The 23,000-nt window shown below is 52.2% G+C and overlaps 1 protein-coding gene and 1 long non-coding RNA gene across 13 annotated transcripts in view; one reads left to right on the forward strand and one right to left on the reverse strand.

The window, feature by feature from the left end:
• MGAT5B (alpha-1,6-mannosylglycoprotein 6-beta-N-acetylglucosaminyltransferase B) overlaps window positions 1-20,751 on the forward strand; it is an 81,038-nt gene extending 60,287 nt beyond the window's left edge. For 3 of the 7 annotated variants that reach the window (XM_086356329.1, XM_086356327.1, XM_086356331.1), the window contains 7 exons: window positions 3,776-3,906; window positions 10,919-11,074; window positions 12,065-12,211; window positions 12,395-12,511; window positions 18,095-18,169; window positions 18,551-18,807; window positions 19,210-20,751. In XM_086356329.1, coding sequence (XP_086212455.1) covers window positions 3,776-3,906; window positions 10,919-11,074; window positions 12,065-12,211; window positions 12,395-12,511; window positions 18,095-18,169; window positions 18,551-18,807; window positions 19,210-19,408 — 1,082 coding nt within the window. In that variant the 3' untranslated portion in view covers window positions 19,409-20,751. Of the gene's footprint in view, window positions 1-2,994; window positions 3,125-3,775; window positions 3,907-10,918; window positions 11,075-12,064; window positions 12,212-12,394; window positions 12,512-18,094; window positions 18,170-18,550; window positions 18,808-19,209 lie in introns of those variants that run through there. The other 4 variants (XR_015147218.1, XM_086356330.1, XM_086356328.1 and 1 more) reach the window with 3 other exon arrangements.
• Window positions 10,368-23,000, reverse strand: part of LOC147351142 (uncharacterized) — a 36,006-nt gene continuing 23,373 nt past the window's right edge. For 5 of the 6 annotated variants that reach the window (XR_015147223.1, XR_015147220.1, XR_015147221.1 and 2 more), the window contains one exon: window positions 18,421-21,905. This is a non-coding gene — a long non-coding RNA (uncharacterized LOC147351142). Of the gene's footprint in view, window positions 17,183-18,420; window positions 21,906-23,000 lie in introns of those variants that run through there. The other variant, XR_015147224.1, reaches the window with a different exon arrangement.

Raw genomic sequence — 23,000 nt, forward strand, 5'->3', positions numbered from 1 at the left:
TGGACATGGAAAGAATGGAAGGTTCTGGAAATGCAAGTGTTCCAGGAGGCTCCAACACTGGGGATGATGAGAAGTCAGGCTGTGGGTGGGGGCTGGAGCCGCTTCAGGCAAGGGAGGCCATTTGAGCTGAGCTTTCAAGATTTTTTAATGAGACTTTAAAATGTGTACACACTGACCTCCCCTCTTCCATGCAGCATACTGAAAATAATTTAACCTTTTCTTGACAACTCAGGGTCAATGCTCTATCTCTCTGGCGTGAAGCCTGCCCTGCAGGGCCGGCAGAGGTGTGCAGAGCCTTGTCCCCTGCCAAGGGGCCCCTTGTCCTGTCGCTGTGTGATGTGGCGCTTTTTCTCCTAGATGGGAGGCTGTCAGCTGTCACTTTTAATCGTTGTTAGGCTATCTGCCTGCCGTGGCATCTTGCATGTCTAATTGGCGGCTCTTTGAAGGCTGTGGGTCAGAAAGTCAGACAAGCATCCTCATCAGGATTGTCTCTAAGTTAAGAGTGACTTTGGTTCCAAGCAGGGTCCCGAGGAATTTGCTTATAAGTAAAGTAGCTGATTTTTACTCAGCCCGTCAAGTGACTGCATCCCTTCTGGGTGTTTAGTGACTTCTTTTGTGTTACTGTTTAGGTTCTAGGCTGCATTAGAGGAAGATGAGATTTTTGAATAATACACAAGCTTGATTTGGAGAAGGAAATGGCAACCCACTCCAGTATTCTTGCCTGGGAAATCCCATGGTTAAAGGAGTCTGGCAGGCTGCAGTCCATGAGGTCACAAGAGGCAGACGTGACTGAGCGACCAAACCACCACCAATGGCTTGATTGGGAAGGTGGGAAGTTTCCTTGGAACCCAGATGAGGAAACTGAGGCCCAGAGAGGTGGAATGTCCTGTCTGAAGTCACATGGTTCTGTGGGTGCCAGACTCCCTCCCCGGGCCCATTGCAGGGTTGTATGAGGCTTCTCCATGAGAAGAGTCCTAACAGGTCATCAGGTGGCAATGTGCTCCCAGCCAAGAGATCGGAGTGGGCTGGGTGGGTAGTGGTGGCGATGCTCTGGACTATGGCAACAGCATATGTGACAGCAGAGAGGGAAAACACAGGATCCGGGAGCAGAGAGGTGGGTCTTTAGCAAAGATTCCCACGTTTACATTGGATATGGTAATTTGAGAGTCACTGTAGGTTCCTGCGCTAGGGAACGTCATGAAGACTTGTTGTTGTTGTCATGCCATGTAGCTTGTGCTTTGCTCGCGGGATCTTAGTTCCCCAACCAGGGCAATCTTCTATTCATCCTCCAAAACCCCATGTCAAATGTCTCTTCTTTTTGCCAACACTTTCACTAATCACCTTATCTATTCCAGGCAGAATGTGTTTATAACTCTTAAACCTAATTCTGTTAAAGCATATATTGAAATATGAGTTATTTGCTTATACATTTATTTCCACTGATAGATTAGGAAACACTCAAACAGGAGCCACTGACTGATTTAGCTTTATTTCCCTGGAGCCTATTGAGGTCTTCAGAAAATGTTAATTGATTGAATAAATTAAAGAAAGAGAACGAAACACAAACTTGCCTGTCTTAATGATATCCTAAGTCCAGGAAGGAATTCATGAGCAGACCTCTTTCCACATCTAGCTGGTTGATTTATCCAAAGAGCAACTGGGAGGCTGGCCGCCTCTCCCCACCTTGCCCTGCCCCCAGGAGCTCTTTTTCATGGTCCCTGTTATTTTAATTGGTTGCAATACTTCCCTGTCCCTTGTCTACTAGTTTAGCTAATTTTTCTAAACCTGTCACTTCTTGTGGAGTTGGCGGAATGAGATTTTCTTAAAAATGGGAGAAAATGGCGAGCAGGAGAGAGGCCTGGTTGCAGCCCCAGCTGGAGCCAGAGAGTAGGTACAGAGGCAGGGGTGGGGCTAGGTAGGGAAACTGAGTCAGGGAGAAGAGTGTCTGCCCTCCTGGGGCTTCTCCCCGGCCTGGGCAGAGCCTCCTGAGACAGGAGAGCTTCCTGAGCTCTGAGCATCACAGAAACAACTCCTGGCCTCCAGCCCCTCCCTATCCCCCACCCCCACCGCCACCCCCAAGCCTCTGAAACCCTAGTGTGTGCTTAGCCGCTCAGTCATACCTGACTCTTTGCAACCCCATGGACAACGGAGACTGGCGGGCTACAGTCCATGGGGATTCTCCAGGCAAGAATACTAGAGAGAGTTGCCATGCCCTCCTCCAGGGGATCTTCCCCAACCCAGGGATTGAACCCAGGTCTCCCGCATTGTAGGTGGATTCTTTACCATCTGAGCCACCAGGGAAGCCCAAGAATATTGGAGTGGGTAGCCTATCCTTTCTCTAGGGGATCTTCCTGATCCAGGGATCAAACCGGGGTCTCCTGCGTTGCAAGTGGATTATTTACCAGCTGAGCCACCAGGGAAGCCCAGAGGGGAGATCATTTTGTTTTGCAGCCAGCAAAGACTTGTCCTTACAATGGTCAGATTTTCACACTCAAGAATCCATGAGCTTTCTGGATAGAAAACCACCACCTCTTCTAAGATGCACCAGATACTGATTAAGAATTTTGTGGGTATTGAGGGGGTTGGGTGGACATACCATGTCACATCTACACATTTGATTAAAGTATACATCCCAGGACTCCCCTGGCAGTCCAGCGGTTAAGACTCCGTGGTTCCATGGCAGGGTGCGCGGCTTAGATCCCTGGTGGGGGAACCAAGATTACACACGCCAGGTGGCACCACCAAAAGGGGAAAAAAAAAAAAAGTATATCCCGATTACAAAAATGCTAAAATATGAAAAACGTGCATCTGAAATGAAGAAACGGGGTGTTTGGCCTCAGGGTTGTTCTGGGAAATCAAGGGCATACGGCTGCTGCCAACCTATTTCCCACATGCAACCTCTCCCACCAGGAAGGTAGAGTAGGTGTAATTGGGTTCCATAGGCATTCTGCTCGAGGTCCTTTGCATGGAAAGGAGAGACCCTGTTCCTTGCAGATGGATGGCGCCTGTGCCCACTCCTTTAGCCGGCCGCGGCAGACGAGCTAATCATGCCTGGAGCCTGGCCGAGGAACTGGAGACGCAGCTGAAACGCACATCCTGACCCTGGTGCTCTGGGTTCTGGGAAGTGAGTCAGGGTGCGAATCCGCGCTTTGCCGGAGACCTAAGGACGGCAGACAGGCCCTCAAAGGGAGGGCACTCAGACCCCAGAGAAGGCTCTTGGGAGGAGAGGAGGTGACGTGCGAGTGGGGCCCTGGAGCGGAATACGGTTTTCTTATCGTGGAAATGGGCGGTGGGCGCTTAAGCGAAGGGCAGGGGCAGAAGTTTGCAGGTGTGAACGCGGAGATGGGTCCGCGCATGCGTGAACCAGCCGGGCCAGGAGCTCCCAGGGGCCGGGGACACAGACAGCTCCCTCCCTCTTAGATTCCGACAGTAACAGACGAACAAATCACTATGTACTGTCGTGTCTGATCTGTGAGTTCTGGGGCAAAAGATAAAGCAGGGAAAGGAGACGGAGAGGGGCTGGGGTCAGGAAAGACCTCTCAGCAGAGCCCTGTGAGCACAGATCTGCATGGAAAGAGAGAGGGGAGGCGGTGAGAGATGCCGCGGAAGGGGGCCGGGGACCTGATGGATGGATGCTCTCCCCACCGCCCAACCCAAACCGCACCCCTTACCTCCTACCCCCTTCCATTTCCCTGCCAAACGGGTGTCCCCTCCAATGGGGCCAGTCTGGGTAGACCAGGGCATGCCCCTTCCTGACCTCGTGGTCTGGCTGCAGCTCACACCCCGGACAACTCCTTCATGGGCTTCGTGTCCGAGGAGCTCAATGAGACAGAGAAGCAGCTCATCAAAGATGGCAAGGCCAGCAAGATGGCAGTGGTGTACGGCAAGGAGGCGAGTATCTGGAAGGTGAGACCTGCCGGCCCCCAGACCCCATCACCAACCCTCGGCCCCCAGGAAGCTCCCAACCCCCAGCCCTGGAAGGTGGAAACGGCCCCCACTAGTGGTCAAAAAAGAAATGCCATTGGAAATACCGGCCAGGGACTCCTGCCTCGCTCCCCTCCCTGCCTCCACTCTTTGCAACAAATTCAAACGGCTTCATCCCCCGCCCTTGCTCGGGTGGATCCACAAACACTCTAACTCACCAAAGGGGTTTAGGCTACATGTGGGGATTCTGGGGGGTGGGAGGCAGGGGAGAAATAAGAGAGGACTAGGGACTGGACCCCAGCTTCAGGGCAAAGTCCCTCCAAGAAGCACCGTCTGTGTGGGACGTTACCGCTCACCTGGCCACTGACCTGTTCTCTCTCCTCTTTTCTCTCTGCCCCCCTGGCAACGAGGCAGCTCCAGGTATGGTGGCTACCGCGTGTTCCTTCCACGTCCTGCCGCTCCCTGCGCTCCAGAGGGTCTCCCCGGGGGGTGCTCCCAAGTTGGGCTTTCTGAGCTTGGTAGCACTGTAGATGACCAGACCAAGGTGGGAGGAGGGTGATGGGGACATCGGGGTCTCAGGTGGGCTCTTTCTGGGCCCTGGAAGTCAGGGTCCAGCTCGGTGTGGAACAGGGCAGCTCCTAGGATGGACAGTTGACCTAAGGCAGGTGACATGAGGTTAAAGGTTAATAATAAAGATGCCCATCGTGGGAACCATCGGGCAGCCCCCATACTCCGTGTCGAGCTGTCATGTGACCATCTTAATGAATGATTCTCACGCTGTATGGATTAGGTCCAGCTGTCAGAGAAAAGCCCTGACTAACCGTGACTGAGACAAGAGGGAAGTGTGTCCTCTTTCCTGTTGACAAGCCCTGGAGCTGTCAGTGTTGGGTTGACCCCTGGGGCTCTTCTCCCCTGGTTGACTCGCTGCATTTAGTTGCCATCTGCAGTCTTGCTTCGTGGTTTAAGATGACCACAGAGTGCAGTCATTACATCTGCCCTTCAGCAGGTGGTGCTGGGTCGGGGGCTTTGGAGGAGGAAGAGGAGGAAGGCCAGGTTTAGCATATCTCCTGAAGGTTACACACAGCTCTGCGCCATATGGCCCCGTGGCTCGGTCTCAGTCCCAAGGCCAAAGCCAGAGTTAGGGGACATTGGAAGTAGATGTGCTCTAGCCATGTGTGCCCAGCTTAGCCCTGGAGTTCTGTGACTGAGTAAGGGGGAGGAATTAAGGGACATCTCGTGATCTGTGCCAAGACAACCCTCTGAGGTCGCAGCCATGGTTAATACTCATCCAGCCAGAGCTTACTGTTGCCAGGTACTCACATTATTTTCTCACTTGCCCATCAACTGTGAGGTTAGTGTGACCAACTAGTTAAGTGGGCGGGGCTGGGATTAGAACCCACATCTAAGTCTAGGGCCAAGACTCTTAATAGCCTCCTTTTTTTATGATGCCTTGGATGATGGCAGAGAGAAGCTCTGCAGGCTGGACTAAGGGTCCAAGACCTGGCTGAGATGTCAGTGCCCACCATGGAGTGTGGGGACAGAAGCAAGGGGCCATTTTCATATGATGCCAGAGAAGCTGGCTGCCAGGATGCCTGGGGCACTGGGCAAGGGAGTGAGCACAGACAGTGTCTGCTTGTGCCAGAGAACACTGTTCAGAGACTGCCCCAAGAGAATGAGAGGTCATGAGATCTGGGAAGAGAACGGTTTTATCTCAGGCTCAGGAGCTTCTGGGATAGCCAGGAGCAATGCTGTACAGCAAGAGACCTCAAAGAAGCTTCTTCCAAAAAAAGATATCTGTGCTCTGGTCTTTGTGACCAAAGGCAGGCAGAGGCGGCCGGGCGAAGAAAGGAATGACAGCAGCATCCTAGGACAGATGCCATCCGGAGTTCAGGGGACCAGGTGGCAGAGGCGGAGGAGGAAGGAGAAGGCGCGGTTGTCACATCCTTAGGGGAGCGGCAGCTGGGATCAGGGCGAGGGTTTGATGACTTTTGTGTCGAGGAGGTTTGTCTTATCCTGGGTCCCTAGAGCTGGAGGCTAAGGCTTAGATACTGCTATTTTATGAGAGTCTGTCCCAGGGACTGGGAGTGAGAGGATGGGTAAAAGACTGCTTATCCAGGTGCAGGCCAATCCAGCCTTGCTGCTGGAGGAATCATTCCGGACATCAGAAGTGCCACGTGGGGGACCTAAGCTCGGCTTTTCAAACTACAACTTGGCTTTGTTTTGTTTTTGTTTTGTTTTTCCTCCTTAGGTTTACTGAGGTATAATTGACAAGGAGAAATTGTGTGTATTTAAGGTGTACAACATGATGGCTTGCTATACATATGCATTGTCAAATGAGTACCACCATCAAGCTGCTTTACACGTCCATCACCTTATATGCTGTGTGTCTGTGTGGTGAGAACACTTAAGGTCGACTCTCTGGGAAAATTTCAAGTGTACAGTACAGTTTGAGTAACCGTAGTCACCAGGCCAGTCGTTAAATCCCTGGACTTATTCATCTTGTAACTGAAAGTTTGTCCGCTTTGACCCCCATGATCCCGTTTCCCCCACCCCCAGCCCCTGACACTAACCATTCTACTGTTTCTATGAGATTGACTCTCTTCAAGAGATTAGTGAGATCCTACAGTTTCTCTTTTTCTGAGTCTTAATTAGCCTTTCTAAATGAAGTGGGATAGCATAGCAATAAGAGAATAAAAGGATATCAGAGGACTTTATATGTATCGAGGGTAACTACTGTTTTGTAAAACTTTACATTTACACACATAAATACTCACATATGTGTATATATATATTATTAGGTGAGAAAAAGTTGGTGAACAGTGCATGTGACATGAACCCATCTGTGCATGTATGTGTGTGGTTTAAAGAAAATGTACATCCGCTTATCGTGCATAAAAGATCTGAGGAAGGCACAGGAGAAACCGTTAACAACAGCTGCTCTGGTAATGGGGTCAGAAAGTTGAACAGGGGCCTTAGAGACATTTTCTTCACACCTTACATCCTTGATTTGATATTTTTCTGGGGGCATGAGTCGATTTATAATAAGTAATCCTTTTTACATTTGGTGTGATGACTGATATTATTTGACTCTGAATCTACTATTTTATTAGTTGGTTTCTTTTTTCTTTTCTGTTTTTTAAAAATTTACATATTTATTTACTTATTTTTGGCTGTTTCTTTGTTCCTTCGCAAGGGTTTTCTCTAGTTGCAGCAGGCAGGCTTGGTTGCCCTGGGGCACATGGAATTTTCCCGGACCCGGGATCGAACCCGTGTCTCCTGCTTTGGCAGGCATATTCTTAACCACTGAATCACCAGGGAAGTCCTCTTTTTCTTTTTCTCAGCCGTTCCATGTTTTCCCCCCTCACTTCTTGCCTTCTTTTACATTGATGTACTTTTTAAAATCCACCTTTCTTTAGCTAATTATGTTCTCATATTCTTTAGGTTCTGATTTTCTTAATGTTTTTGTATTCTTTAGGGTACTGTAAAGGTTATAACATACATCCTTGACTTATCAAAGCCTAATATAAGTCAATACTTTAAAGCTTTTATGGGGTTGTAAAAGAATCTTTAAATGTTTTATTTCTATTCTCCCCAGCTGATATACTCTTATGGTATTTTAATACTGTCCAAATATTGTATACCACACAATATATTAGTATTACAGTTGTTTCATAAAGTCAGTGTTTATTTACATTTACTCACATCTGTCCTTTTTATTGATTTGTGTTCCTTCCTACATCGCTGAGATTCCATTTAGGATCATTGTCCTTCTCTAGAAGGAAACACCCTAGTCTGGGTTTGCTGTTTTTGATTTTTCTAAAAATGTCTTGGTGGTTATGTTCATCGTGTACAAATTCTAGCTTGTCCTCTGCCCTCTGTCATTCTGCTAAGTCAGTGTGGGTCTTATTGTTCCCTTAAAGGTGATTTGTGTGCGTGTGTTTTCCTTTGCTTGCTTTTGAGGCTTCTATTTATTTGGTTTTCAGTAGTTTCACTAAAAGAAGCCTCCGTGGTTTTCATTGTTTGTTTTGTTTTTTATCCTGCATGGAGTTTGTAGATCTTCTTGGCTCTGTAGTTTGAACTTTCACTCATTTTAGAAAATTCTCAGCTACCATTTCTTTAAATATAGCTTCTGCCCCAATGTCTCTCCTCTTTAAAAAAAAATTTGGCCAATCTGCACAGCTTGTGGGATGTTAGTTCCCTGACCAGGGATTGAAACCCATTCCGTGCATTAGAAGTCAGAGTCTTAACCGCTGGACCACCAGGGAAGTCCCTGTGATCCATTTTGAATTAACTTTTATATATGATATGAAGTACGGATTGAAGTACTTTTTCCCCTTTCCTTAAAAAAAATGTTTTTTTAATTTGTATTTTCTTCCCCTTCCCTTTCCTTTTTTTTTTTTGCATATGGATATCGAGTGATCCGTGACCATTTGTTGAAAAGACTGTCCCTTCCTCCACTGAAATGTCTTTGCGTCTTTGTCAGAAATCAATTGACCCCACATGTGTGGGTCTATTTCTGGGCTCTCTCTTCTGTTCTATTGATCTATCTGTCTAACTAGATGCCAGCATCACAGTCTTGATTACTGTAGCTCTGTAATAAGTCTCGAGATCAGATAAGTCTGCTCACTTTCTTTGTCTTTTTCAAAGTTATTTTGTCGGTTCTACGTCCTTGCATTTCCAACATTTCCAAATGAGTTTTAGAATTAGCTTGTCAATTTCTATAAAAATGCCTGCTGGGATTTTGATTGGGATTTCGTTGGTTCCTTTTTTTTTTTCTTTTTGAGTTGGGGTGGTTCTGGAAAGTGAATATGAAAAATTGTAGAAATAATTTGAGGTCAAGAATAATGTTCTCTTCTTCCAGAGAGGATTTTCTTTTATTCTTGGCTTAGAACTGATCTTGCAATCCCAGATCGTCTTTTTTTTTTTTTTAATTTTTTGGCCATGCTTAATGGCATATGGGATCTTAGTTCCCCAATCAAGGATTGAACCTACACCCCCTGCACTGGAAGAGTGGATTCTTAACCACTGGACCACCAGGGACGTCCCCCAGATCACCTTAATCAGTGATAGTGATTGAGACCATTTTAAAAGAATTTAGCCTCTGTTAAGAGTGTTTCTCGGAGAAGGCAATGGCACTCCACTCCAGCACTCTTGCCTGGAAAATCCCATGGACGGAGAAGTCTGGTAGGCTGCAGTCCATGGGGTCTCGAAGAGTCGGACACGACTGAGCGACTTCCCTTTCACTTTTCACTTTCTGCACTGGAGAAGGAAATGGCAACCCACTCCAGCGTTCTTGCCTGGAGAATCCCAGGGACAGTGGAGCCTGGTGAGCTGCCGTCTATGGGGTCTCAGAGAGTCCGACACGACTGAAGCGACTTAGCAGCAGCAGCAGCAGCAAGAGTGTTTCTAGTTCTGGTCCACCCTTTCATCCGTGATGTAATTCCTCAGAATTCCAACCCAAAGTGTAGTTTCCATCAACGCTTCCTATCTTTAGCAGGCCTTGAACTTAGACTTTCCTCTCCCAGGTCTGCTCCGCTGCCTGGATCCTGCCCTTGGAATCAGCGGGCGGGCCCCCCAGGAGGAAAACCAAACCCAACACTGGACTCAACAATCTCTTTTCTTCTTTCTCCCAGGTCTTGGCCTCAAATTTTTTCATTCTTTGTTAGATTTTCAGGGCCATCATAGGTGTTTTCCCTGTATTTCCTGATCATTCTCAGAGACAGGGCTGATCTGCATTACCCAATGTGAAAGGCCTCTTTGTAAAAAATTTATGCACTTTGAGTTTCAAAATGTGAATTGTTAATTATTTTAATATTTGTTGATAACATTCTTCAAGAGCTGTGGTTTATAAACTAAATCTGGGCTGGAGCTTCTGGTGGTCTGACTTCATGCTGGCTGGTAGGACATGGGGAACCATGGGTTCTTTTCCTCTGACCCACTGATCTGCTGGGAACCAACACTCCCTGAAAAGAGCTCCAAGCCCTACCCTGATTCATGATCTTGTAGCTACTTTCCCTTCAACTTATCCCTTCCTTTCTTCTGCAAGCCTCAAAAAAAAAAAAAAAAAACTAAAAAATAGAACCCAGCAGCCAATCCCATGCTTATTTCTACTGAGATCCTACACTGACTGCAGCTCCCAGCTCAGAGCCTGAGCCGTAGGGTCAGATGGGCGCCCAGGCGCTGAGGTGTGATCTACTCGCCCATGCTGCACACCACTGCAGAGGTCATCAGGGTTCAGAGGAGGCCAAGTAGCTCCATTTGTTCTTCAGTCACTAAGTGTGTCCGACTCTTTGTGACCCCATGAACTGCAGCACGCCAGGCTCCCCTGTCCTTACTGTCTCCTGCTCAAACTCATGTCCATTGAGTTGATGATGCCATCCAACCATCTCATCCTCTGTTGTCCCCTTCTCCTCCTGCCCTCAATCTTTCCCAGCATCAGTATCTTTTCCAGTGAATCAGCTCTTCTCATCAGGTGGCCAAAGTATCAGAGCTTCAGCTTCAGCATCAGTCCTTCCAGTGAATATTCAAGGTTGATTTCCTTTTGGATTGACTGGTTTGATCTCCTTGCTGTCCCAGGGCTCTCAAGGGTCTTCTCCAGCACTAGAATTCAAAAGCATCAGTTTTCCGGTGCTTAGCCTTCCTTATGGTCCAACTCTCACATCCAAACACGACTACTGGAAAAGCCATAGCTTTGACAATACAAACTTTTGGATGCAATTGGATGTTGGTTTCTATGGGAGACGTTTGGAAGACAACAGGTCCATGGCTAAATAGGCCTAGGGCCCCTGGTCTAGTCCAACCTCGGCAACTCACAGATAAAGGAATTGAGGTCCAGAGAGGAGAGGGGGCGTCTTCAAGGTCACACAGCTGATTAGGGACCAACCTGAAACTGGCCCATGTTTTCTGATTTCCCGACCAGTGATGTCTCTTCAGTGGGCTCTGCCATCTGTGGTCAGAGCAAGGCCCCCATCTCCTCCTCCTCCTCCTCTTCCAGGGGAAGGAGAAGTTCTTGAGCATTCTGAACAAGTACATGGAGATCCACGGCACCGTGTACTACGAGAGCCAGCGGCCCCCCGAAGTCCCGGCCTTTGTGAAGAACCACGGCCTCTTGCCGCAGCCTGAGTTCCAGCAGCTGCTGCGCAAGGCCAAAGTGAGCCCCACCCCCTCCTCCATCCTTACCCCAGCCCAGCCATAGACGCCCAGGAGGCTGCCCATTCATGCTTGCCACATCTGCCACTGTCGCTCATGCCCCCTTCTACGTGTGGACATGCCCCAGCACGCTCTGCTGCCCTGAACCTCGTGTCCAGGCCTCGGAGCCAGGATTAGAGATAGAGCTACCTATCAGGGAAAGGGAGCTGGATGGGGTTCAGTGATGGGAAAAAGAGTTGGGCTTCCCGCCTGCTGCCCCGTAACACCAGTCCAGCCGACTTCTGGGTCAGGCATGGATCTCAGAGCCACTGAGTGGGTAGAAAGACAGGCCAGGGGCAAAAGGAGGAGCAGCAGCCAGGCTAGAGTTCCATCTGACTGCTTCTGGAAGTTCCTGAACTGTGTCCTTGGAGCATGATCCTGCTGTGGGCCCTGAAGTGTCAGCTGAACCTGAAGGGTCTCCTTCTAGCTGCTAGGTCCTTTCCTAATCTGACCATAGCTCCTTTCCTTAGGCATCTTGGGTATGTGTGGTGTGTATGTATTGGGGTGGAAAGAGGATACCTTTGTGCAGTGAGCAACCCAAACAACCTTACGTGGAAACCCGATTCAGAATCACTTATATCATCTTCCAGGGGCCAACCCTATGAGCACTCCTCTAGTGCAAGTCAGGTGCTGAATGAATGTCTTTTGGGTGAGTGAGTAAAGGTCCTTTGAGGTCAACTGTAGGAGTGGCCTGAAGCCTTGTAAGCTTGGGAACCCTTGCTCTTTCTTTTCCTCTCCAAATCATAGTCTTTGGAGCAGGAAGAGGCCATTGATATTACCTAATTAGACCTCCTCACTTCACAATGGCCAAGGCACACAGCTGGCCTGTGTTCTCTACTGCTCCAGTTGCCTCCTGTGAATGTCCTGACCCCAACCTCACCCCCAGCTTCTCGGGGCTCCTGGGCTGTGATACCCAACCTTCCCTGATCATCATGCCACCTTGGTTCTGCAGCTCTTCATAGGGTTTGGCTTTCCCTATGAGGGCCCTGCCCCGCTGGAGGCCATCGCCAACGGCTGTGTCTTCCTGCAGTCCCGGTTCAGCCCGCCCCACAGCTCCCTCAACCACGAGTTCTTCCGGGGCAAGCCCACCTCCAGAGAGGTGAGTGGGAAGGGCCTGAGCCCACATCCAGGGGCTCTGAGATGGGACCCCAAAGTTCCTGGAAGGAGAAGCATGAAGCCTGGGGTGAAGGAGAGATGGCCCAGATGGGTGGGGGCACCTCCCCTTCACCCAGCCCAGCTTGGCAGCACAGGGAGAAGCTGCCTGTCTCTGTGCCCTGGGTAGGTATTCTCCCAGCATCCCTATGCAGAGAACTTCATTGGCAAGCCCCACGTGTGGACCGTTGACTACAACAACTCAGAGGAGTTTGAAGCAGCCATCCAAGCCATCATGACAACCCAGGTGAGGCTCGGATCCAGTCAGGACCGCCAATATCCTATACTTTGGGTCTTTGCTATAATTGGAAAAAGATGCTCCTCTTGGTGAATTCAGACTTGCAGGCCTGGATTGGCAAATTTGCGCAGGGGCCCCACTCACCAACTTAGATGTGTGTGTGTTTGTCGAGGAAGTGGAGGCGGAAATATGCTTTTGTGCAGTGGGCAGCCTACACAACCTTACATGGCAGCCCTGGATCCAGAATCACTTATTGAGTGTCTTAGGAGGCCAGGTCCTGTTAGCACAAGTTAGGTGCAGGGTGGTTTCCAGGATGAATGTGTGAAGGTTCTTTGGACTCTTGCTGTCCCTGTGGCCTTGGGCAGCACATCTCAGGGCCCACAGATCATCTGCGATCTTGTTAAAAGCGCAGGTTCAGATTCAGCAGGTTGGGTGGGGCTGAAGCCCTGCCTTTCAAACCAGATCTGTGGTATTGGTGGTGGCGCCACCTTTGGGTAGCAAGTGGGTGGAGCATTTGTGTTTCCTCCAGCAAGTAAGTGTTGGTGTGTGTGGGGGGGATGCGCTTGTGTATGGGAGGGGCAGGGAGGGGCTTGTGCAGCTCGCCTCCTCTGCTGGCACCTTTGGCATCTGAGAGCCCCCTGTGTGCTCTCATGGTCCCTGTATATAGAGAAGAGGTCAGACTGTGTGAACGGGGTGGGGGTGGGGGCTTTCTGCTCGCCACAGGCCCTCTGGACCCACTTCTTGCAGTAGCTCAGACTCCAGGCTGAGCCAAAATAACCATTCCTGCTGGGTCCTCTTCCCTGCCCAATACCATGTTGTTCGTTCATTGCGTGTGCCGTCCCTGGGGGGATGTGCGGCTCAGGGTAAGCTTGTGGCAGAGTCAGAGAGCATGTAGAGCAGGGGCTCTACAAGGGAGAGCCATGCCCAGGAGGACGCCCAGCTGCCCGGGGAGCTGGGGGCCCTGCTAGGCTCGGGACAGAGGCCAGCAGGCATAGATCCCCCTATGGTCTTAAATGCTTAGCTCTGGGTCCAGAGTTCTGCCTGGTTGTCCTGACTATAGGCAGGTTTGTGTTTGTTTTTTCCTTTTTTGGGGGGGCCACACCATGTGGCTTGTGGGATCTTAGTTCTCTAAACAAGAATTGAATCCCATGTCCTAACCATTGGACTGCCAGGTTGGCATTTTTTTAACACCCTCCTGCATCCCATGGATCAGTCCCCTCCCACTCAGCCCTCTCCCCACTTAGCCCACCCTCTCAGCAAATGGCCCCAGAGAGTCCCTGCCTCCCGCACCTGCTCCCTGCCTCTACCCACTACACCCTCGTCCTTCCCTCCTGAGCGGCTGTGATTGTTTCTTTAGAGAAGGTGCCCAGGAAACTGCCATGTTACAGCCTAGGTACACCTCCAGTTGTAGTGGACGTGGCCAGGTTGACCTGGAAGTGGCTGAACTTTGGGACCCTCCCTCAGTGGTGCGGGGAGAGCCCTCTGCCCCTTCTGAAGCATCCACTTAAGCAAATCCTCCTCTGTGGGGAGCTCCTCCAAGTCACAGACTGAGACTGGGTTCTTCCAGGAGCTGACCCCAGACAGGGATTTGACGACAAGTAGTTTATTTGGGGGGTGATCCCAAGAAGGAAGGTTCTAGAGGGACAGTGAGTCAGGGTGTGTTATGGAGGTTACCCCTGCCTGCAGGCACCTGGTGTCCAATGCTAGCAGGGACCTCTGAGAGGTGGGGTACTCAGATCCCGAATTGTCCTACCTGAGAAATGAGGAAATCGAGGTGTTCCTCCCCCAGCTCCATCCATCGCTGGATGGGTGAGGGGTGGGGGAGGGGGTCAGCTCTCAACACTGGGCTGAAGAGGTACCTCCATGGAAGGTATGGGGGAGGGTGCTGTGGGATGCTATCCTGGAGGAAACCACCACCCCCTTCCCGTTCCCTCTGCCCACCCCTTGCCAAATCAGTCATCCGAGGCTTCCACCTGGAGGTGGGGACAGAGGCAGGGGTGAGAGGGGGACCTCCGAAGGCTTTTGTCCACCTCCAGGCCAGAGGCCTGGCCCCACCTCCAGAATCCCTCCCTCGAGAGAAACTCAGTGAGATCCCAGCCCTGTGGAGATGGTGTTCCCAGCTGCAGAATAAAAATGGGGTGGGGGTGGTCTGTGCGTGTGAGCCCGTTCATCTATTCACACATTATTTCTGGTTGGACACACAAGAAACTGATAACGTGGCTGCCCCCGGGCGGGGTCTGGGCATCTGGGGTCAGAGGAAAACTTCCTTTGCCTTGTTTTCTCTTGATTTTTTAAAAACATGAACATCTGTTTAATTGTGTTAATTATTAATTAAAAATCACAAGAACGTAAGGGTCCGGGAACTAAGGTATTGCAGATTCACCAGGCTGACTCTTGCAGCTGGACTCCAAACCAGCCCGAGGCCCCTCTGCTTTTAACCACCCCCACTCCTACCCCACCTCCCAGTTAGCCTGGAAGGTGTTTAAAAGGCAGACTCTTGGGCCTGTCCCCGGCTTCTGATTTCAAAGGACAGGTGTGGCTTGGAGTCTGCGTTTTACTTTTTTTTTTTTAATTTATTTTAATTGGAGGCTAATTACTTTACAATATTGTGGTAGTTTTTGCCATTCATTGACATGAATCAGCCACGGGTGTACATGTGTCCCCCATCCGGAACCCCCCTCCTACCTCCCTCCCCATCCCACCTCTGTGGGTTGTCCCAGAGCACCAGCTTTGAGTGCCCTGTTTCCTGCATCGAACTTGGACTAGAGTCTGCGTTCTAAACAAGCCCCCTGGGTAAATCTGATCATCCTAGTTTAAAAAACAGAGATAGCTGGCAGGAGCTCAGAGAGCGAACGAGGGCCGCCATCAGGGGACACAGCTTCTTCGAGTCGTGGGCCTTTTGCGGGGAGAGGGAAGGGGAGGGGCCGAGAGGGACCTGAGGCATCAGCCCGGCGGCCCCCACCCTTTGCCTGCCACCACCCCCACAACAGGCAGCGAGGAGGCTCCAGGTGGGGGCTCTTTTCAGGCCTCTCAGCCTCACTGGGTTTGCCCTTCAAGCATCTCTCTGTCCAGGGTGAGGCCATTCGAGGTGAGGGGAGGGAGAGGAGGGACAGGGAAGTGGGGGGAGGGACGCCCGCTTTCTCCCCGCCCGCCGTTCTCATTATCACAGGCCGGTAATTCCAGCAGGACCAGCACCTGCCATTCTGTGAGACGGATCACTGTGCACACCTGTAATTAGACCTAATGGGGGTAATTTCCAGGCAGGCTGGCTCGTCCGGTGGGAGATTCACGGCAGGTGGGACGTGGCTGCTCTGAAATGTTCCCTCATTCAGGGGGTGCCCGGCTTTGAATCACCGCGTGATAGGCTTCAAACCACGAGGGGGATAACTCGGTGGCTGCTGCTAGAGCAGGCAGTGACATTTGGAGGGGAAGTCTCTTCTCCGGGGGGTTTATTTATAACCAGGACTTGAAGCCTTGTACCCGAGGCAACTGGGGACCTGCTAGAGCAGCAGCTGGCGGCTGGGGCCTCGGGGGCCAGCAGCTCGGGCTGGGACTGACCGTGCAGAGCTCAGGGCTGAAAAGCTGTGCTGGTCGATGGACTGTGAAGGATGTGGCTGGGTGTGGACCCAGGGAATTCTCTGGGACCCCGGAACTGCCCCTGGATTAAGGACACCGGCTCACAGTGCAGGTGAAGTGAGGACTGGGGCAAGGTCAGATGGGAGGGGTCTTGTCCTGAGACTCGGTCCTGGTGGCGGCTGCCGCTTCTCAAGACCCTCCTCAGCTTGATGTCAGGCATATCCCCCTGGCCAGAGGGCTCAGGATGGGCCTGTAGCCCCTCGAGGTGGGGTCTCCTGGAGGCAGGATTGGGCTCTGACTCCACCCACCTCTGATGATGAGGAAGGGCGGGTGCAGGGGGAGTGTGGCCTCGAGCAGACCTGCAGGATTTCACTACCAGGGCTGAAGCTACCTGATTCCTGGTGCTGCTGGCTGGAAAATGGCATTAACAGGAGGTGGGCTGGCTGGGTGTGGTGCCAACACATACACACACACACACACACACACACGTGGGGAGTTGGGCATGGGTGTTGAAGGCTAAAACATCTTTCTCTGAGTCTGAGATGGACTGTCTCCCATGTCAGCCTGATCTTGCCTCCTGCCCACCTGGCCGATCTTTCCTCCGGGCTGGCTGTGTGCTGGGCCCCCGGGGGGTTGGTGTGAACAGGGCAGGGGTGGCCAGGCAGGAAGAGTGGAGGAGAGGTGCGGGTCCCCACTCCCAGGAGGCAGGTCCCTCATCGCTTCCTCCCTTTGTTCCCTTCACTGCTCGGGCCCCAGCTGCCTAATCCATCTGCTCCCATCAGCCCCAGTGTGCGCTGCTCTGTAACTTTGATATTTAGATGGACGGTGTGTGGCCTCTGTTTGGGGCACCTAGTTCATAGAGCTCCCAGGTGCCTGATCTGGGCAGGAAGCTTCACAAATGTGATCTCATTCCATCAGGCTGAGAGATGCTCTGGGTTCCTTTGCGTGAACCTTCCGCATCTTGGGCAGGACACAGGCAGAGCCGGGATGCTTTTCCATTCTACGACTACTTCCCCAGTGACGACTGGGTACCAGGCAGTGGGTGAGGCATCAGGGATTCAATGGTGAACAAGTCATGGTCCCAGAGTGCATGGGGCTCCTAACCTGAGGGAGACAAGGGACACATCAGAAATGATAACACAGGAGCCAGTTCTACACTGGGGAGGTCTGGGGTGAGGGCCAAGGAAAGTGGTCTTTTAACAGGAGTTAAACAGGAGGTGTTACTCTGGGTCTGCTTCCTGGAGGAGGTGACATCTAAGCTATGCTGTGCTTGATCACTGTCGTGTCTGACTCTTGGTGACCCCATGGCCTGTAGCCCCCCAGGCTCCTCTGTCTGTGGGGATTCTCCAGGCAAGAATACTGAAGTGGGTTGCCATGCCCTCCTTCAGGGGACCTTCCCACCCCAGGGATCGAACCCAGGTCTCCCGCATTGTGGGCAGATTCTTTACTAACTGAGCCACCAGGGAAGCCCAAGAATACTGGAGTGGGTAGCCTATCCCTTCTCCAGGGGAACTTTTTGACCCAAGAATCAAACTGGGGTCTCCTGTGTTGTAGGCGGATTCTATACCAGCTGAACTGAGCAACTAGGGAAGCAAAGAATACTAGCGAAGGTTGCCATTTCCTCCTCCAGATGAATTTCCTGACCCAGGGATTGAACTCATGTCTCCTGTCAGTGGATTCTTTACCCCTGAGCCACCTGGGAAGGGGAAGATGAATCCAGGGTTTGGCTCGGAAAGAGCAGACATCACAGCCCAAGTGGAGATAGAACAATGAGCTTTAGGGAAAGAGGGAAAACTTGGTATAGCTGGAAAGGAGCCAAGGAGAGATGAGCTGTCCTGAGTCCCTGGGGGCCACTGTGGGGGGCATTGGGGAGCAGGCATCTGAGTGGATGGAGTGGTCGGCTAGCTGGGTGCAGGATGCCTGAGCCCCCAGATCTCTGCTCCCAGAGCCAAGCGGCCAGGTCTGGGGAGCCCCAGGGTTTCTCCTGACCCATGTGTCTGCCTGTCTCTCCCACAGGTGGACCCCTACCTGCCCTACGAGTACACGTGTGAGGGGATGCTGGAGCGAATCCACGCCTACATCCAGCACCAGGTGTGTGGGTCCCCCACTCTCGGTCTCTGGGGTGGGGCGGCTCCAGAGTCTGAGGACCCACCTCTGCCCGGGGTGCAGGGTGCTTTAGCCCCCCCCGTCTTTCTCCAGCCTGTTTCCTTCCCTGTGGAGGGTGGAGATGGACTGTTGAGGGGCCAGCAGTACTGCTCAGAGACCAGGCCTGGAGCGCCCCTCTCCTGGACCCCCAGCTCTCGCATCCAAGCCTCCATATCATAGCACGGAAATGCAAAGTCTCTTATTTTTCATTTTATTATAAAGCTGCTTAAAAGTTTGGTAGCAAGTGAGGGGGAAGTCGGGAGTAGGTTGAGTTGGCGGGAGAGAGGTGCCCCATTTTTCCTCCAAACTCTGCTTTCCTCCCGGCAGGACTTTTGTGCAGCCCCAGGTCCTGCCCCACCTGGGACCCGAGCCCCGCAGAGCCCCTTCATCCTGGCTCCCAACGCCACCCACCTTGAATGGGCCCGCAACGCCAGCTTGGCCCCGGGGGCCTGGCCTCCAGCGCACTCCCTCCGGGCCTGGCTGGCTGCTGCGGGGACGGCCTGCACGGACGCCTGCTTGGACCACGGGCTGATCTGCGAGCCCTCTTTCTTCCCTTTCCTCAACAGCCAGGACGCCTTCCAGAAGTGAGTGAGCCCCCTGCCTGACCCGGCCCAGCTGACTTCACCTGTAGCCCCTCACTCCCTTGACTGCCTTGCCCCCTGGCCTGCCAGCAAGGGTGAGGGGGACTCAGTGCTTCCCAGAGAGGAAGGATCTGGAAGGGACCTTCCAGGCAGGTTTCCACATTGCAGCTCTACACCCCTGCCCAGGCTGTCTGGGCATCTTCTAGGTCCAGGCTGCAGAAACTGCCCGATTTCTCCTGATGTATCAGCCTGTGGCCCTGCCCTCCTGCCCACTGTCAGGAGCTGCCCACCCCAGCGTTTATCCCAGCGCCTCCTAGAAACATCCCTGGGTCCAGAATGGGTGGGCCGGGGTGGGGGGAATGGGCAGTGCCCACTGAGTGACCGCCTCCGGTGGTGCCCACCCAGGCTGCAGGTGCCCTGCGACGGCATTGAGTCAGAGATGAACCACCTGTACCCGGCCTTCGCCCAGCCCGGCCAGGAGTGCTTCCTGCAGAAGGAACCTCTGCTCTTCAGCTGTGCCGGCTCCAGCACGAAATATCGGCGGCTCTGCCCCTGCCGAGACTTCCGCAAGGGCCAGGTGGCCTTGTGCCAGGACTGTCTGTGAGGGTGACCGCCCGGCTGGCCCTCCCCACTGCAGGAGAAAGCACCAGCAGATTCCGAGCTCCAGTGACCCTCCCTCCCCTCGACGCCCCCGAACTGAAGCCTTCTTCTTTGACCGGGACATGGGCAGGGCAGATTGGTGTGTAGGTCTAGGGAGGGGGGAGACTCTGCCAAGCACCTGGTGCCCACCCCAGGCAGGCTCCTCATGCTCCTCCCAGGGGCGCATGGCAGCACAGTGGCCAAACAGCTGGAGGTTGGTACAAGGGTCCCACTGAGTGGCCCAGGAGCAGGTGGTCAGAGGTCCCTTGCTCTGTGCAAGACCAGATCTGAGCCAGATGGAGAGAGGGCTCTTGTCCTTCTTGGGACCAGGAGGGGCCCTCTGGGTATACGACAGAGGAAGCGGGGTGATACTTGCTCGATGGCCCATTGAACGGTCCACAGAGTGGGGAGTGATGTGTGAGGGGTCAACCTTGTCCCTCTGGAGCTGTTTGCAATGTGGGCAGAAAGGGTGGGGGGCCTGAGGGAAGGCCAGGCTGGGGGACCCTGTTGAGGCCTCCTATTAGCTTTCCCAAATTCCCTCTCCCTTCCACCCTTGGGGACTATGGTCGGAGGCTGCAGGGACCACCTGGACCTTGGGTTGAATTGTCTCCCTTTTGCTTGTTCCAACTCTCTTCACTTTGGGCATTTTCTGAAACCTCCCCCAGCATGACTGTGACTCCAGACCGTGGACTTGCTTCCAAAGCCTCAGGCCCTGCCCCACCCCCAGGCATCTTTCACAGGCTTGGGATGGACCTTCAGCCCCACCCACAGCACACCTGGCCTATTTCCTGGCTCCCTAGGCCTGCTACCCGCTGTGCCCTCCCACCCCATCAGTGCTGCATCTGCGTCCCTACCTCCAGCTTCCTCCAGCCTCACACCTCCTCTGGATCCAGCTGTCCGTCCATCTTTGTGTGGCATGCCTTCCCCTTCAGCCTGAGCCCAGAGCCCTGCTTGAGGAAAAAGACCAGGACTTCAGACACACTGCCACCCAACCCCAGTTGGTTTTTAATCCCACTCCCTTTCTGGCAACCTGCCCCACCCACCTAGGCCTGCCCCTCCACCCTTTTGGGGAAGCAGCCACAGGACCCTGAGTCCAGAGAGGGGGGACTAGCCCCGCTGTGGGCCTGAGGCTGGACCCCTCCCATCAGAGAGCCCTCTCGGTCGGGGTGGCCCCTGTGGCCACAGAAACTCAGTAGTCACCAAGGACCTGACCTGTCGGGGGAAAGCAATAGAGATACTCTTTTCTCTCTCTTTTTTTAAAGATTTATTTCTTGAAATAATAAATATTTTATTGGGATGTGAGGTGCAGAGGAGGAGTTGTGCTATTTCTCATCTTTTTCCTGGTATGCCCAGGCCTGGAGGAGGAGTGGGATGTGAACACCCAGGGTTGGGGGCAGATATCTGGGGCCCGTGGGCCCCTCTTCCACATTGTCACTCCATCTACAAGGTTGGTGCTATGTCAGGTTGCTCAGAGGAAATCCCTGCAGGTGTCAGAAGTCCATGGGCCCTTCTGACCACCCCAACACTGTGACTTTAGGGACCCTGCTTGACCAGCAGGCTGTACCCGGTTCTGCCCACCTGGGTCTGGCCTCTGCTGGCTGTGCTTGCTGTGAGGTCAAAGGACAGAAATGCATTTTTATGAGAATCTCTGAGCTGGATCGTGATAAGATGACTGACTAGGGGAGGGAGGTCAGGACAGCAGAGGAAAAAGATGAGTTCATCTCCCAATGAACACATCAAAAATACATGTACACGTGGAACAATTCTCACAGAAAACCAGCTGAAAGCTGGCAGAAGATCCTTCACAACCAAAGCTGCAAGAAAGAACCCCATGTAACCGGGTAGGACGGGAAAAAAAAAAGCAGGATGGAATCTGCACCCCTGGGAGGGAGCTGTGAAAAAGGAAAGGGTCCCTCATCCTGGGAACCCCCTTTGCCATTTGGGAGGCCTGCTGGGCAGACAGGGAGGTGGAATGGCCTGGTGTTTGCTCAAGAGGACTGTGAAGGTACTGCCTTGCTGCCAGGCAGGGCAGAGGGAGACCAGCACTGACAGCTGTCACATCGCTGTACTTCCCAGCCTGAAACACGCTCCTGCCAGTATGTACAGGGTGTGCAGTAGATGGGGTTTCAGCTGACGGACCCAGGGAGAAGGCTCGTTTTAGCTGTGCAGAAACAGCCCAAAGGGCCTAGAATGTCGTCTAGGCCACCTCTGTTAACGCGTATAAGATGGGCCATGAGTCTGCCACAGGACCCTCCGCTGTCAGTTGGCTCAGGCAGCGCATGGCTACAGTGGCCATGGGCTTTGTGAGAGTATACACTGCAGGGGCAGGGCTGACATCTGAGCCAGTTATCAGTGTTCCCTCAGCAGAGGCGAGTCCAGGGTGGGTCCAGCAGCAGCAGACTTTGTTGGTACGCACACTGGGTGGTGGCGTCACAGAATTGCATGTCCCCTGTTGACAGCCCCTGGGGAGGAATACACAAGGGTTTCTTTCCCAGCAGGAGCACTCCACTCCTGCCTACCTCACACTGAAGCTTAAAGCCAGATCTGGGGTTTTTTACTCCAACGACTGGGGAGCAGACCCTGCCCCCAACAGGGCTGTGAAAACCACAGAGCAAAGAGGCTGCCCTACCCAACATCCAGTGTAGGCTCTGGTCTCCCCAACACCAAACACACTCCCCATCAAGAGGACAATGGCCAGCACACCCTGAGGAAAGACATAGCAGGCACCCACACCAAAAACAGCCCTCACACCAAAAACATTGGATTCACACAGTTTACACAGGGTCACCAGAGAGCAAAAACATACAAAAGAATCACCAAAAACTAGAAAGAAAGAACTCAAGCCCAGTACAAGAGAAAACCATCAGGACACTAAAGAAAAAGAATAAAGAAGAACTATGAAATCAACTAGAAAACAAGGTTTAAAATGGCAACAAATACACACTTGTCGATAACTATTTTAAATGTCAATGGACTAAATGCTCTCAAAAGACATAACATGGGGACTTCCCTGGTGGGCCAGTGGTTAAGAATCTGCCTGCCAGGGCAGGGAACACGGGTTTGATCCCTGATATAGGAAGATCCCGCACGCTGCAAGGCAACTGAGCCTGTGCAGCAACTACTGAGCCCGAGCATCAAAACCACTGAAGTCCTTATGCCCTAGAGCCTGTGTTCTTCAAGAAGAGAAGCCACCGCAGTGAGAAGCCTCCACACCACAATGAAGACCTGGCCCTGCAAGCAGCAACAAAGACCCAGCACAACCATAAATAAATAACTTTCTTCCTGTTCAAGTGCTCATGGAATATTCTCTAGGATAGGCCACAAGGTATAACACAAAATAAGCCTCAACAAATTTAAGAGAATAGGAATTATTTCAAGCATCTTTTCTGACCACAATTGTATGAAACTGGAAATCAACCACTGAAAGAAAAAGGAGAGAGAAAAAGATTACATGGAGACTAAGCAACATGCTACTAAAAAATAATGGGCTGATGATGAAATCAAAGAGGAAATCAGAAAATACTTCGAGACAAATGACAATGGAAACAAAAATCTAT

Source organism: Bos grunniens, chromosome 19, assembly GCF_055505025.1.
Source record: "Bos grunniens cultivar Pamir isolate PY7600 chromosome 19, Bosgru_T2T1.0, whole genome shotgun sequence".
In the NCBI taxonomy this organism is placed as follows: Eukaryota; Metazoa; Chordata; class Mammalia; order Artiodactyla; family Bovidae; genus Bos; species Bos grunniens.